The sequence below is a fragment of the Nycticebus coucang genome, chromosome 11 (assembly GCF_027406575.1).
Source record: "Nycticebus coucang isolate mNycCou1 chromosome 11, mNycCou1.pri, whole genome shotgun sequence".
Taxonomy (NCBI): domain Eukaryota; kingdom Metazoa; phylum Chordata; class Mammalia; order Primates; family Lorisidae; genus Nycticebus; species Nycticebus coucang.
Window position 1 is genome coordinate 63648448 of NC_069790.1, and position 14117 is coordinate 63662564.

The 14117-nt window shown below is 39.5% G+C and overlaps 1 protein-coding gene across 11 annotated transcripts in view; it reads left to right on the top strand.

Annotated features, from left to right (window-relative positions):
- SLC25A40 (solute carrier family 25 member 40) overlaps nt 1-14117 on the top strand; it is a 68852-nt gene that overhangs the window by 15779 nt on the left and 38956 nt on the right. For 4 of the 11 annotated variants that reach the window (XM_053609023.1, XM_053609025.1, XM_053609020.1 and 1 more), the window contains 2 exons: nt 3389-3457; nt 10718-10838. The exons of 1 other annotated variant lie outside the window; for it this stretch is intronic. In XM_053609023.1, the coding sequence (XP_053464998.1) occupies nt 10745-10838 (94 nt within the window). In that variant the 5' untranslated portion in view covers nt 3389-3457; nt 10718-10744. Of the gene's footprint in view, nt 1-2586; nt 2743-2880; nt 2900-3388; nt 3458-3931; nt 4147-10717; nt 10839-14117 lie in introns of those variants that run through there. 6 more of the 11 variants (XM_053609028.1, XM_053609022.1, XM_053609024.1 and 3 more) reach the window with 5 other exon arrangements.

Sequence of the window (14117 nt, forward strand, 5' to 3'; positions counted from 1 at the left end):
CTGGTTCCTTATCTTGACCACCTCTGTATACTGACCAGTTTGTTACAGTCCCTTGGATGGTACTGTTGTATTTTGTTAAAATGGTCTCCTACTAGATTGTGACCTCCCTGGGAAAGGAACAGTGTCTGGTACACAGAACAAAGAAATAATGAGTAGGTTGGTAAGACTGCAGGGAGGTAAAAGTAGGAGAGAATACATTATGAGTTCCAGACAATCCACTAAGATTGTCCGTTTCCCAATTCTTTTTTTTTTTTTTTAGACAGAGTCTTTGTTGCTCTTGCTGGAGTACCATGGTATCTTAGCTTACAGCCACCTCAAACTCCTGGGCTCAAGCGATCCTCTTACCTCAGCCTCCCAAGTGGCTGGGACAACAAGCTTCCACCCCAACACCCAGCTATTTTTAGAGACAGGGTCTTGCTCTTGCTCAGGTTGGGCTGGAACTCCTGAGCTCAGGCAGTCTACCCACCTCGGCTTCCCAGAGTGCTAGATTACAGACTGAGCCACTGTACCAAACCCCAATTTTTCTTTATCTGCTACTAAATCTCTCATTTGATTTTGCATTTTCCATGTTATTTTTCAGATAAATTGAAAGGGAGACTCATTTTTTCAGATGTCTTTATAATTAGATATGTGTTATGATTTTAGGAGACCATTGATATAACTTATTTTCCTAAAATAGTATATCCAAGGGTGTCTTTTTTTTTCTTTATTGCACATTTGAAGAATGAGAGTTGTCTTGAACCATACATTAAATACATAAACACTAACAAAAGCTGATTAGCACCTGGGCACAGTGGCTCACACTGTAATCCTGCATTTTGGGAGGCTGAGATGGGCAGATTGCTTGAGCTAAGGAGTTGGAGACCAGCCTGAGCAAGAGTGAGACCCCATCTTTGTGGCGGGCGCCTGTAGTCCCAGCAACTTGGAAGACCTGAGACCAGAGAATTGCTTGAGACCAGGAGTTTGAGATTGCTGTGAGCTATGAAACTACAGCACTTTACCAAGGGCGGCAGTGAGACTCTGTCTCAAAGAAAGAAAAGGAACAAAGCTGATTAGCTATAAAAAAGGGTACATGTGTACTTTTTGTGATAGCTGATACCATAGATAAGCAAAAAATGGCCTTACAAAATCAGCATATTTTATTTGGCTTGTTGGTCACAGGTTGGACAATCCTGGTATATACCATTCTAAAATAACAAAACATTTCAATAGTTTACAATTTTAAGAAGTTACATGTAAATTTCTGCTGGTTTCCCATACATTTTAAATAATTGCTGGAAATACTCCAAGTTTTCTGGCTTTAATTTCAGATGCACATATTTAAGTTGCCAGGCTTCCTAAGATAGGTGTTAACAGTGGTGTGGTGGCTCATGCCAATAATCCCAGCACTTTGGGAGGCTGAAGTGGGAGGATTGCTTAAGGGAAGGAGTTCAAGATCAGCCTCAGGATACTGTCTCTAAAAAAAGAAAAAAATATGGTGGTGGTTGTGTGTCTGTAGTCCTGAGGTGGAGGAAGCTTGAGCCTAGGAGTTTGAGGCTGCAATGAGCTGCGATCATGCCATTGCATTCCAACCTAGAACAACAAAGCAAAGCCCTGTTTAAAAAAGAAAAAGAATAGAATACTTTGACCTGTTCTGATGGCTACGTCTTATTCTAGGATATGTATATGCTAAATTTATATAAATGATTTAGAAATATGTTTTCAGGCTTGAATATTCTACATTTGAAGAATTCAAAAAGTTTTTATTATACAAATTTTCACATATACAGGAAAAATACTTATGGTACATATAACATTTACATTTACCAAATTAACATTTTTGTACTCTTTTAGGTATTATAGACTATAGCTACCATAACATGTCAGCCCTTATTTCCTCAGAATGAATCTCTTTTTAAAAAGATGCTTGTAATCCCAGCACTTGGGAGGCTGAGACAAGTGGATTGCCTGAGCTCACAGGTTCGAGACCAGCCTGAGCCAGAGCGAGACTTCATCTCCAAAAAAAACCAAATAAATAAAAATAGCCAGGCGTGGGTGGCACCTGTGGCTCAGTTGGTAAGGTGCTGGCCCCATATACCGAGGGTGGAGGGTTCAAACCCGGCCCCGGCTGAACTGCAACCAAAAAATAGCTGGGCGCTGTGGCGGGCGCCTGTAGTCCCAGCTACTTGGGAGGCTGAGGCAAGAGAATCACTTAAGTCCAGGAGTTGGAGGTTGCTGTGAGCTGTGTGATGCCATGGCACTCTACGGAGGGCCATAAAGTGAGACTCTGTCTCTACAAAAAAAAAAAAAAAAAAATAGCCAGGCGTTAACATGGGTGCCTGTAGTCCCAGCTACTTGGGAGGCTGACACAGGAGAATCACTTAAGCCCAGGAGTTTGAGGTTGCTTTGAGCTATGATGCCAGGGCACTCTACTAAGGGTGACAAAATGAGACTCTGTTTCAAAAAAAAGATACTTTTTACATAACTACAGTAGCATTATCTCAACAGATACTGTCTAATATTTTGTTATGTTTAAGATAACATTATCCATGTTAAGATTTCTGTAGTTATCTTCAAATTGGCTTTTTAAAATTTGTTTACTTATAGCCAGGCATTGTGGCAGGCTCCTGTAGTCCCAGCTACCAGGGAGGCTGAGGCAAGAGAATTGCTTAAGCCCAAGAGTTGGAGGTTGTGAGCTGTGACGCCACGGCCCTCTACCAAGGGTGACATAGTAAGACTGTCACTGAGAGAGTCTTACTTTCAGTAAGTAAAAAAAAAAAAAATTTTTTTTTTTTTTGCTTGCTTGACAGGGGCCTTTGGTTGTTGACTCTTAAGATCCCTTCAGTCTAGAACAGTTCTTCTACAATCTTTTTTCCTCACCTTAGTTGAATTTGAAAAAACTAAGATATCAGCTCTGTAGGTGAGAATATTACAACTTCTGCTACTTTGTGGCATCCATTATCCTGTTAATCTAGTCTCTAAATTTTCTTTAAATTGGATGTTACATCTAAAGGTTGTCTAGATTCAGCTTAAATTTTCCTACTTCTCTACCCCCCAAAAAAAACTTCATAGATGATGCTGGATCTTTAATTTTGTGTTGTAAAATCTAGTTGTTTCACTATAAATGATGGTAAAGTTGATCACAATTCAGGTTCTGGGGTTGTTTGCTTGCTTATTTATAAAGTAGTATGTTAATTAGAATAACATGAAGTTTTTGTGGAAATGCTTTCGTAACTCTAACGCTTGCATTTGTGGCGTGCTTGTTGTAAGTCCTCAAATCACTTAGTAGAAAGTATTTAATAAGTATTCGTTAGTATGTGTTTTAGTGTTTCTGTATACTGCTTTCCTTTAGACTTTTATCCCTTTCCTGTGGAAAGACAAAACAGTTACTCTGTTTTTTTAAATATAGGGTTTTGGCTACTAATGTTACAAACAATAAAATATTGGACCACAGAATTGAGGACAAGACTTAAACCAGGTAGGTAGATAACAAAAGTCTAAACAAATAATAAAATTATCATTTACTATCAAACTATTAATTAACATCTAAAGAAATAATAAAACTATCATTTATGGTGTCAATAATGTCCTTTAAAAATATGGTAGAACCTTTGTAAATTGACCATTCAAGGGACTGTAACAAACTGGTCAACATAAGGAAATAGGCCTGCTGGACTGAAACGTATGTGTGGTGCATGTTTGGTCTATGAAGGTTAGGTCAGTTGAAGGAGATGGTCAACTCTTTTACTGCAGTTTAGCCTAGCAGTCTTACTTTCTCTCGTATAAAAAGATTTATGTATAAGGATATTAGAATGATGTACAATTGAGAAATTGCTAAGAACCTATTATCTACCTATATGAGACCAATTAAATAAATATAATTAAATACTGTGCAAGCATTTATGTTATGTAAACACATTTATTGACACAATGTCTATAATACATTTTGAAGTGCTAAAGCAGTCTACTAAACAAGTGTGAAGATAGAGGGAGACAAGATAGCGGACTGAAGCCAGCTTTCAACAGAGGCTCCCGTCCAGAAGGAGAGTTAAGGGACAGGAATTTAGTAAGTATCCTGGTGGACTTGAGCCTCACCAAGAGAGAAGGTTGAAGAACGCACATCAACACCGCTGAGGCAAGTTGTGATCACAAGGATGCAAACAAAAGGTACAAAATCCACCACCAAGCGGACGGGAGTCCCCCTCCCCCATGAGACCGGCTCAAGAGCCCCACAATTAAACAAGCGGGCAGAAATTAAAGGCCCTCCCACTACACTCCACGGGAGAGACCTTCTAAAAACTGGACCTACCTCCCCTACTGGGGTGCTGTGGCGTTCTCCTGCCAGGCATAAAACGGAATAAAACTTTGGGAATCCTTCTCCCGCAACCCTCCCGGCGCTCCCCTCCCGCCCACTGAGGTCTGGAGGCCTGTCCCCCAGGAGTTCGGATCCTTGGGTGATTTCTCAAGGGGAGTGGACAGTCCCCGAGTTGCGACTGGTCAGCATTGACTCTGAGGCCCGCGAGTGAGGAGAGGGCACCGGGCTGAGGGGGAGTCACGCCTCGCGGCTCTTCCCTGCGGTGCAGTGCAGCAACCCTCCCCGGGCAACATTACGGGGGCACAAGACTGAATAAGACTCTAGCCTCCCCGCTGAGAGCTGAGAGCCCCTACTCTCACTCGGGGTCTGAGGGCCTATCCCCCAGGAGTTCGGATCCTTGGGTGATTTCTCGAGGGGAGTGCACAGTGCCTGAGCTGCGTCAGGTCAGCGCTGATTCTGGGACACGTGAGTGAGGAGAGGGCACTCTGCTGAGGGGAAATCAAGCCTTGGCGGCACTTCCCTGCGGTGCAGTGCAGGAGCCCTCCCCGGGCCGTAGTGTTGCATAAAACTGAATGAAACTCTAGCTTCCCCCCCCCCCCGCGACTCCCAATCGGGGTCTGGGGGCCCATCCCCCAAGAGTTCTGATTCTTGGGGGATCTCTTGAGGGGTGTGGACCCAGCACAAACTGCGGCCCTCAGTGCTGACTCTGGGGCGCGGGACAGAGGAGAAAAGGGTCGCCTGAGTGCCCACACCAGAGCAGCAGTTCCCTGGAGGTAGATCAACAGCCGTTTTTTCTTTAAGGGCAGCTCACTTCTGGATATTCTGAGGCCACACCCCCTGTCTCCCTGGGCAACCAGAGGAGGCCACCAGTGAGCGGGGGATTTCCTGACACGGCTCACAAACCCGGGAAGCTTCCAGGGCGGGGCCGACCCAGAGAGGTGTTCGGCCGCAAATCTCCAGCAGCAAAGACGTTTGAATTCAAAACAGCCCGTCTTCTGTAGGCGACAACAGGAACAGAGACAGAACCCCGCAAAGTTGTCTGTTCTGTTCTGTTCTGTTAGCAGCATCCATCAGGGACGGGGCTAAGCCTGAGTGAACACCTCCTTCCCATCACCTGCATCAAACACTCAAAGATGTCAGGCCCCATCTCCTCCTGCTAGATAGCTGCAGTCTGCGGGGGCCTGGCAGACTTCCTTGCGATTCAGGCAGGTGCAAACCCCTGGAGTGTCTGTTCACTGCAGGCAACTGGGTTAGCCATCTGCAGAGATACCAGTGACTGGGTCCGACGGAGGGGCAAAGTGGGGAAGGAGACGTCAACCTTCCTAGACTGCTCTGTTTGCTGGGTGGCTCCTCCTGACTCCACGCTGCACTGGGGTGAGCCGTGTCAGAGGAGTCACCAGGCCCCTGTGATCCAGTTCCCAGAGACCTCTTGAACTCTCCCACCCGAGACAAGTGCCGATTGAGACAGTTGATTTGGACCTTTTGACTGGGCTAATAGACTGAGGACTTTTCAGGCGGTGCCCTGGGTGTGCAATAGTAGGAAGGTTTGATTCTCCTTTTCCAACTGGGGCCAGAGGTGAGCAGGTGGGGTGACTTAATTGCTGATTTTTCCACACAGCTGAGACTTCAAGCCAGAGTAGAAGTTGCAATAGGATCGAACAGAAACCAGCTGAAAACAAGACAGAACCACTCTCCATCAATGTGAATGGCTTAAACTGTCCTCTAAAGAGGCATAGGTTAGCTGACTGGATACAAAAACTCAAGCCAGATATTTGTTGCATACAAGAGTCACATCTTAACTTAAAAGACAAATACAGACTCAGGGTGAAAGGATGGTCATCCATATTTCAGGCAAATGGTAATCAGAAAAAAGCAGGTGTTGCAATTTTATTTGCAGATACAGTAGGCTTTAAACCATCAAAAGTAAGGAAGGACAAGAATGGTCACTTCATATTTGTTAAGGGTAATACTCAATATGATGAGATCTCAATTATTAATATCTATGCACCCAACCAGAATGCACCTCAATTTATAAGAGAAACTCTAACAGACATGAGTAACTTGATTTCCTCCAGCTCCATAATCGTCGCAGATTTCAACACTCCCTTGGCAGTGTTGGATCGATCCTCCAGAAAGAAGCTGAGCAAAGAAATCTTAGATTTAAACCTAATCATCCAATATTTAGATTTAGCAGACATCTACAGAACATTTCATCCCAACAAAACTGAATACACATACTTCTCATCAGCCCACGGAACTTACTCCAAAATTGACCACATTTTAGGTCACAAGTCTAACATCAGTAAATTTAAAGGAATAGAAATTATTCCATGCATCTTCTCAGACCATCATGGAATAAAACTTGAATTGAGTAACAACAGGAATCTGCATACCCATACAAAAACATGGAAGTTAAATAACCTTATGCTGAATGATAGCTGGGTCAGAGATGAGATTAAGAAAGAAATTGCCAATTTTTTGGAACAAAACGACAATGAAGACACAAACTATCAGAACCTCTGGGACACTGCAAAGGCAGTTCTAAGAGGAAAATTTATAGCACTGCAAGCCTTCCTCAAGAGAACGGAAAGAGAGGAAGTTAACAACTTAATGGGACATCTCACGCAACTGGAAAAGGAAGAACATTCCAACCCCAAACCCAGTAGAAGAAAAGAAATAACCAAAATTAGAGCAGAATTAAATGAAATTGAAAACAAAAGAATAATACAACAGATCAATAAATCAAAAAGCTGGTTTTTTGAAAAGGTCAATAAAATAGATAAACCTCTGGCCAACCTAATCAGGAAAAAAAGAGTAAAATCTCTAATATCATCAATCAGAAACAACAAAGACGAAATAACCACAGACTCATCAGAAATCCAAAAAATCCTTAATGAATATTACAAGAAACTTTATTCTCAGAAATATGAAAATCTGAAGGAAATAGACCGATACTTGGAAGCATGCCACCTTCCAAGACTTAACCAGAATCAAGTGGAAATGTTGAACAGACCCATATCAAGTTCAGAAATAGCATCAACTATACAAAACCTCCCTAAAAAGAAAAGCCCGGGACCAGATGGTTTCACGTCAGAATTCTACCAAACCTTTAAAGAGGAATTAGTACCTATATTACTCAACCTGTTCCAAAATGTAGAAAAAGAAGGAAGACTACCCAACACGTTCTATGAAGCAAACATCACCCTGATCCCCAAACCAGGAAAAGACCCAACAAGAAAAGAAAATTATAGACCAATATCACTAATGAATATAGATGCAAAAATATTCAACAAGATCCTAACAAACAGAATCCAGCAACACATCAAACAAATTACACATCATGACCAAGTTGGTTTTATCCCAGGGTGTCAAGGCTGGTTCAATATACGTAAATCTATAAATGTAATTCAGCACATAAACAAATTAAAAAACAAAGACCATATGATTCTCTCAATTGATGCAGAAAAAGCTTTTGATAATATCCAGCATCCCTTCATGATCAGAACACTCAAGAAAATTGGTCTAGAAGGGACTTGTCTTAAACTGATAGAGGCTATCTACAGCAAACCCACAGCCAATATCATATTGAATGGAGTTAAATTGGAATCATTTCCACTCAGATCAGGAACCAGACAAGGCTGCCCATTGTCTCCATTGCTTTTCAACATTGTAATGGAAGTTTTAGCCACCGCAATTAGGGAAGAAAAGGCGATCAAGGGTATCCATATAGGGTCAGAAGAGATCAAACTCTCGCTCTTTGCAGATGATATGATTGTGTATCTGGAAAACACTAGGGACTCTACTACAAAACTCCTAGAAGTGATCAAGGAATACAGCAGCGTCTCAGGTTACAAAATCAACATTCATAAATCGGTAGCCTACACCAACAACAGTCAAATTGAAAAAGCAGTTAAGGACTCTATCCCATTCACAGTAGTGCCAAAGAAGATGAAATATTTGGGAATTTACCTAACAAAATACGTGAAAGATCTCTATAAAGAGAACTATGAAACTCTAAGAAAAGAAATAGCTGAAAATGTTAACAAATGGAAAAATATACCATGCTCATGGCTGGGAAGAATCAACATTATCAAAATGTCCATACTACCCAAAGCAATATATAATTTCAACGCACTCCCTATTAAAGCTCCACTGTCATATTTTAAAGATCTTGAAAAAACATTACTTCGTTTTATATGGAATCAGAAAAAACCTCGAATAGCCAAGACATTACTCAGAAATAAAAACAAAACAGGAGGAATCACACTACCAGACCTCAGACTTTACTACAAATCGATAGTGATCAAAACAGCATGGTATTGGCACAAAAACAGAGAAGTAGATATCTGGAACAGAATAGAGAACCAAGAGATGAATCCAGCTACTTACCGCTATTTGATTTTTGACAAGCCAATTAAAAACATTCAGTGGGGAAAAGATTCCCTATTTAACAAATGGTGCTGGGTGAACTGGCTGGCAACCTGCAGAAGACTGAAATTGGACCCACACCTTTCACCATTAACTAAGATAGACTCTCATTGGATTAAAGATTTAAACTTAAGACATGAAACTATAAAAATACTAGAGGAGAATGCAGGGAAAACCCTTGAAGAAATTGGTCTGGGTGAGTATTTCATGAGGAGAACCCCCCGGGCAATTGAAGCAGCTTCAAAAATACACTACTGGGACTTGATCAAACTAAAAAGCTTCTGCACAGCTAAGAACACAGTAAGCAGAGCAAGCAGACAGCCCTCAGAATGGGAGAAGATATTTGCAGGGTATATATCTGACAAAGGTTTAATAACCAGAATCCACAGAGAACTCAAACGCATCAGCAAGAAAAAAACAAGGGATCCCATCGCAGGCTGGCAAGGGATTTGAAGAGAAACTTCTCTGAAGAAGACAGGCGCACGGCCTTCAGACATATGAAAAAATGCTCATCATCTTTAATCATCCGAGAAATGCACATCAAAACTACTTTGAGATATCATCTAACTCCAATGAGACTAGCCTATATCACAAAATCTCAAGACCAGAGATGTTGGCGTGGATGCGGAGAAAAGGGAACACTTCTGCACTGCTGGTGGGAATGCAAATTAATACATTCCTTTTGGAAAGATATATGGAGAACACTCAGAGATCTAAAAATAGATCTGCCATTCAATCCTGTAATTCCTCTGCTGGGCATATACCCAGAAGACCAAAAACCACAACGTAAGAAAGATATTTGTACCAGAATGTTTATTGCAGCCCAATTCATAATAGCTAAGTCATGGAAAAAGGCCAAGTGCCCATCGATCCACGAATGGATTAATAAATTGTGGTATATGTATACCATGGAATACTATGCAGCCTTAAAGAAAGATGGAGACTTTACCTCTTTCATGTTTACATGGATGGAGGTGGAACATATTCTTCTTAGTAAAGTATCCCAAGAATGGAAGAAAAAGTACCCAATGTACACAGCCCTACTATGAAACTAATTTGGGACTCTCACATGAAAGCTATAACCCAGCTACAACTTAACAATAGGGGGAAGTGGGAAAGGGGGGGGGTGGATAGAGGGAGGGGGATAGGTGGGATCACACCTGTGGTGCATATTACAGGGGTATTTGCGAAACTTGGTAAATGTAGAATGTAAATGTTTTGGCACAGTAACTGAGATAATGCCGGAAAGGCTATGTTAACCACTGTGATAAAAATGTGTCAAATGGTTTATGAAGCGAGTGTATGATGCCCCAGAATCATATCAATGTATACAGTTATGATTTAATAATAAAAAAATATATAAAAAAAATAAAAATAAAAAAAAAAATCAAGTGTGAATAGGATTAACCTGTTTTTGTTTTTCAAAAAAGGTGCAGGTACATAGTACATGAATGTGTATATGTGTTTGATTAATATATATGATATTTAGTTAGACATAATCTGTATGTATATATATGTTTTTACACATGTACACACACATGTGTACATCGACATTTGGAAACATGATAACCATGTGTTGCCAGTGACTATTTTTACATAGTGATTTTATAAAGTGATTTTTATACTTTTTGTATTATCTCTTAAAAAAGTGTATATTGCTTTTCTCATCAAATTTTTGTAAGATAACAATTCCTCCTACGGTTATGTGTTCTACTTTATACCTATCCAGCAACTTCTGGTATAAAATGTATGGTAAAGATAGTGCTATATTCAATTATACTCTCTACTAGATTGAAGAAAGTTTATGAGGCTAAATTCATAGATTGTGGACTTTTTGGTCAGCTGCTTTTAATCTATTACATGGTCAGAGTCCGCTTCCAACTCTCTTAGCCATGTGAGCAGATACGATGCTGATCACACAGCTTAGGTGAAGTACATTACCATTTTTGGAATATCAGAGGGCATGTTCTAATTTTATATTTTGCTTTTCTTTAGCAGATTTTTTTTCAGTTACTTAAAAATATGGATCCTGAAAAGGGACCACAGATTATCAAAGTGACACCTCTTCAACAAATGCTTGCTTCTTGTACTGGAGCTATCCTGACATCACTAATAGGTAAAATTATGTTGCACACATAAATTATATAATTGTGATTGAATCAGTGATTGCATTTGAGTTTTATTATCGGTGAAAAGATGAAATGGTAATAATACCATTTATTCTTCATGATTGTTAATATTTCTTCCATTAGCATGGTAATATGAAAAGAACCCTGGACAGGGGTTCAAGCAATTTGAATTTTAGTTCTTGCTTTGCCATTCTCAAAGTGAAAACACTTAGGGACAGTACTTAACTTCTTTGAACTTAATTTTTTCATCTGTGAAATTATGGGCTTTCAGGAGTTCTTTGAGGTTTTTATCATCATTAAGCTTTTATGACTCTATTTTCCTTTTTTATAATACAAAGCAAGGAGATGATAAAAACTTAGTATGATGAATTTGAACAATTTATGGTAGCAACAAATACAAATAATATTTTCTACTTTGTATTAACAGCAAATTTCTTAAATTTCCCTGGATCACATTTTTTGTCTTACAGTTTGTTATGCACATAGCTAAATGTCATAGGTTATAGTTTAGCATTTAATGATTTTAGGTTGGCCAATTTTTTCCTTTTTAAGAAATACTTTCTCTTTATTAATTTCAAAATGTTAAGGTGGTACAAATGTTTTTGTTACCTGGATACCTTTTGTAATGCTGGAGTCAGCAGGGCTGTTACTGTGCCTGTTACCTGAATAGTGTTTATTGTACCCCTTACGTAACTTTTTGCTCTACATCTGTTCCCCCGCAATCCTGCTTGATTTCCATTCACTTTACTTCCTTCTGTGCACATGTGTGCCTATTAGTTACTTCTAGTTTATTGAAGAGTATATGTGGTATTTATTTTACCATTCTTGAGTTACTTCGCTTAGGATAATGGTCTCCAATTCCATCCAAATTGCTGCAAAAAGACATTAATTTTTTTATGGCTGAGTAGTTCTTCACGGTATACATATACCACATTTTGTTAATCCACTAATGAATTGATGGGCGCTTGGGTTGATTGCATATCTTTGCAGTTGCAAATTGTGCTGCAGTAAACATGAATGTGCGTGTCTTTTTTCCTTAATTTCAGAGTATTACAGGGATACACGTGTTTTGGTTACATAGTTTGTTTTGTACATTTCAGGTCAAAGTTGTAAGTGTGCCCTTCACCCAGAGTGAGTGCATTATACCTGTTAGATGTAAATTAACACAAACCCTCCCCGTCCCCACTTTTTTATTCCTGTTTTACTTCCCTATGTGCACATAACTGTTGATCAGCTAGTTTCATGTGGTATTTGTTTGTCCATCCTTGCAGTGCTTCACTTAGAAGAATGGTCTCTAGGTCCATGCAGTTGTTACAAAAGACGCTAGATCACCATTTTTTTTAGTGGCTGAGTAGTACTCCATGATATCAACTACCACATTTTATAAATTCACTCATGTAATGATAGGCATTTAAGTTGTTTCTACACTAGCAATTGTGAATTCTACTACTGTAAACATTTGAGTACAAGTGTCTTTATGATGAAATGTCCTTTTTCCTTTGAGTAAATACTTAGTAGTGGAATTGCTAGATCTAATGGTAGATCTACTTTTAGTTCTTTCAGATATCTCCATACTAGTTTCCGTAAAGGTTGTATTAGTTTAGAGTCCCACCAGCAGTGGAAGAGTGTTCCTTTCTCTCCACATCCACATGAGCACTTGTTGTTTTGGATCTTTTTGATAAGAGCCATTCTTACTGGAGTTAGGTGATACCTCATTGTGGTTTTGATTTGCATTTCCCTAATGATTAGAGATGTTGAGTATTTTCTCATGTGTTTGTTGGCCATTAGACAGTCTTCCTTTGAAAAGTTTCTGTTCATGTCTCTTGCCCACTTTTAATGAGATTATTTGGTTTTTAAAACTAGGTGATTTGCTTGAGTTTTTTGTAGATTTTGGTTATCAGCCCTTTATCAGATGTATACCATACACATATTTTCTCCTATTCTGTGGTTGTCTACTCACTGTATTGGCTATGTCATTGGTTATGTAGAAACTTTTTTTTAAATTTCAGATAAATATGAAGGTACATACAATTAGGTTACATTGTTTGCTTGTGTTAGTAAGATAAAGTCCCAGCTGTAGTTGAGTCCTCCACCCTGGAAGTGTGCCATATACCTGTGCTTTGTATAAGTTTCACTGGGTAGAAACTTACTGCACCACCTCACCACCGCCTTCATGTTAAATTTAATTGTTTTTCTTTCATGTGGGTCTGTAGTTGTTCATCAGTTAGCTTCAATTTTGCATTGAGTACATGAGATACTTGTTTTTTTATTTTTGTGATACTTTACATAGGAGAATGTTCTTCAGTCCTTCCAGGTTGTTACAAAAGTTACAATATCTTTATCTTTTTATGGCTGAGTAGTATTCCACAGTATATACATACTACAGTTTATTAATTCATTCACGGGTTGAAGGCACTTGAGTTGTTTCCACAACTTCGTGATTGTGAATTGGGCTGATATAAACCTGTGATGATTTTATCTCTTTTGGGTAGATACCAAGTAATGAGATAGCGGACATCCTTGTCTGGGTCCAGTATTAAGTGGAAATACTTTCAGTTTTTCCCTGTTCAATATGATATTGACTGTGGGTTTGTTGTAGATGGCTTCTATTAGTTTAAGAAATGTGCCACCTATGCCTATTTTTTTGAGTGTTTTTCTCAAAAAAGAATGCTGAATTTTGTCAAATGCTTTTTCTGTGTCTATTGAGAGGATCATGTGGTCTTTGTTTTTACTGCGTCATATGGTAAATTATGTTTATGGATTTACATGTGTTGAAACAACCTTGCATCTCTGTGATGAAGCCCACCTGGTTGTGATGAATTATTTTGTTCATGTGTGATTGAATTGTGTTTGCCAAGATTTTGTTGAATTTTTTTTCCTCAGTATTCATTAATGATTGGGGTCTATAGCTTCTTTTTTTCTTGCATCTTTTCCTGGTTTTGGTATCAGGGTGACGTTTGCTGCTTTGTAGATGGAGTTGGGCTGGGTTCCTTCCTTCTCAGTGTTCTATAATGGGTTCTACAATACAGGTATGAACTCTTCTTCAAAGATTGGGTAAAATTCTGGTGTGAAACCATCTGGTCCAGGACTTTTCTTTGTTGGGAGCTTTTCTATTGTTACAATTTAGGTGTTAGTAGTGGTTTGTTCAAGAGTTCTATTTCCTCCTGTTTGAGTCTAAGTAGTGTGATTCCAGGTACACACATAATGTGTTCTGACTCAGGAGAGATGACCCCTATCAGCACCTTGCAAGGCTACAGGCAGCAATT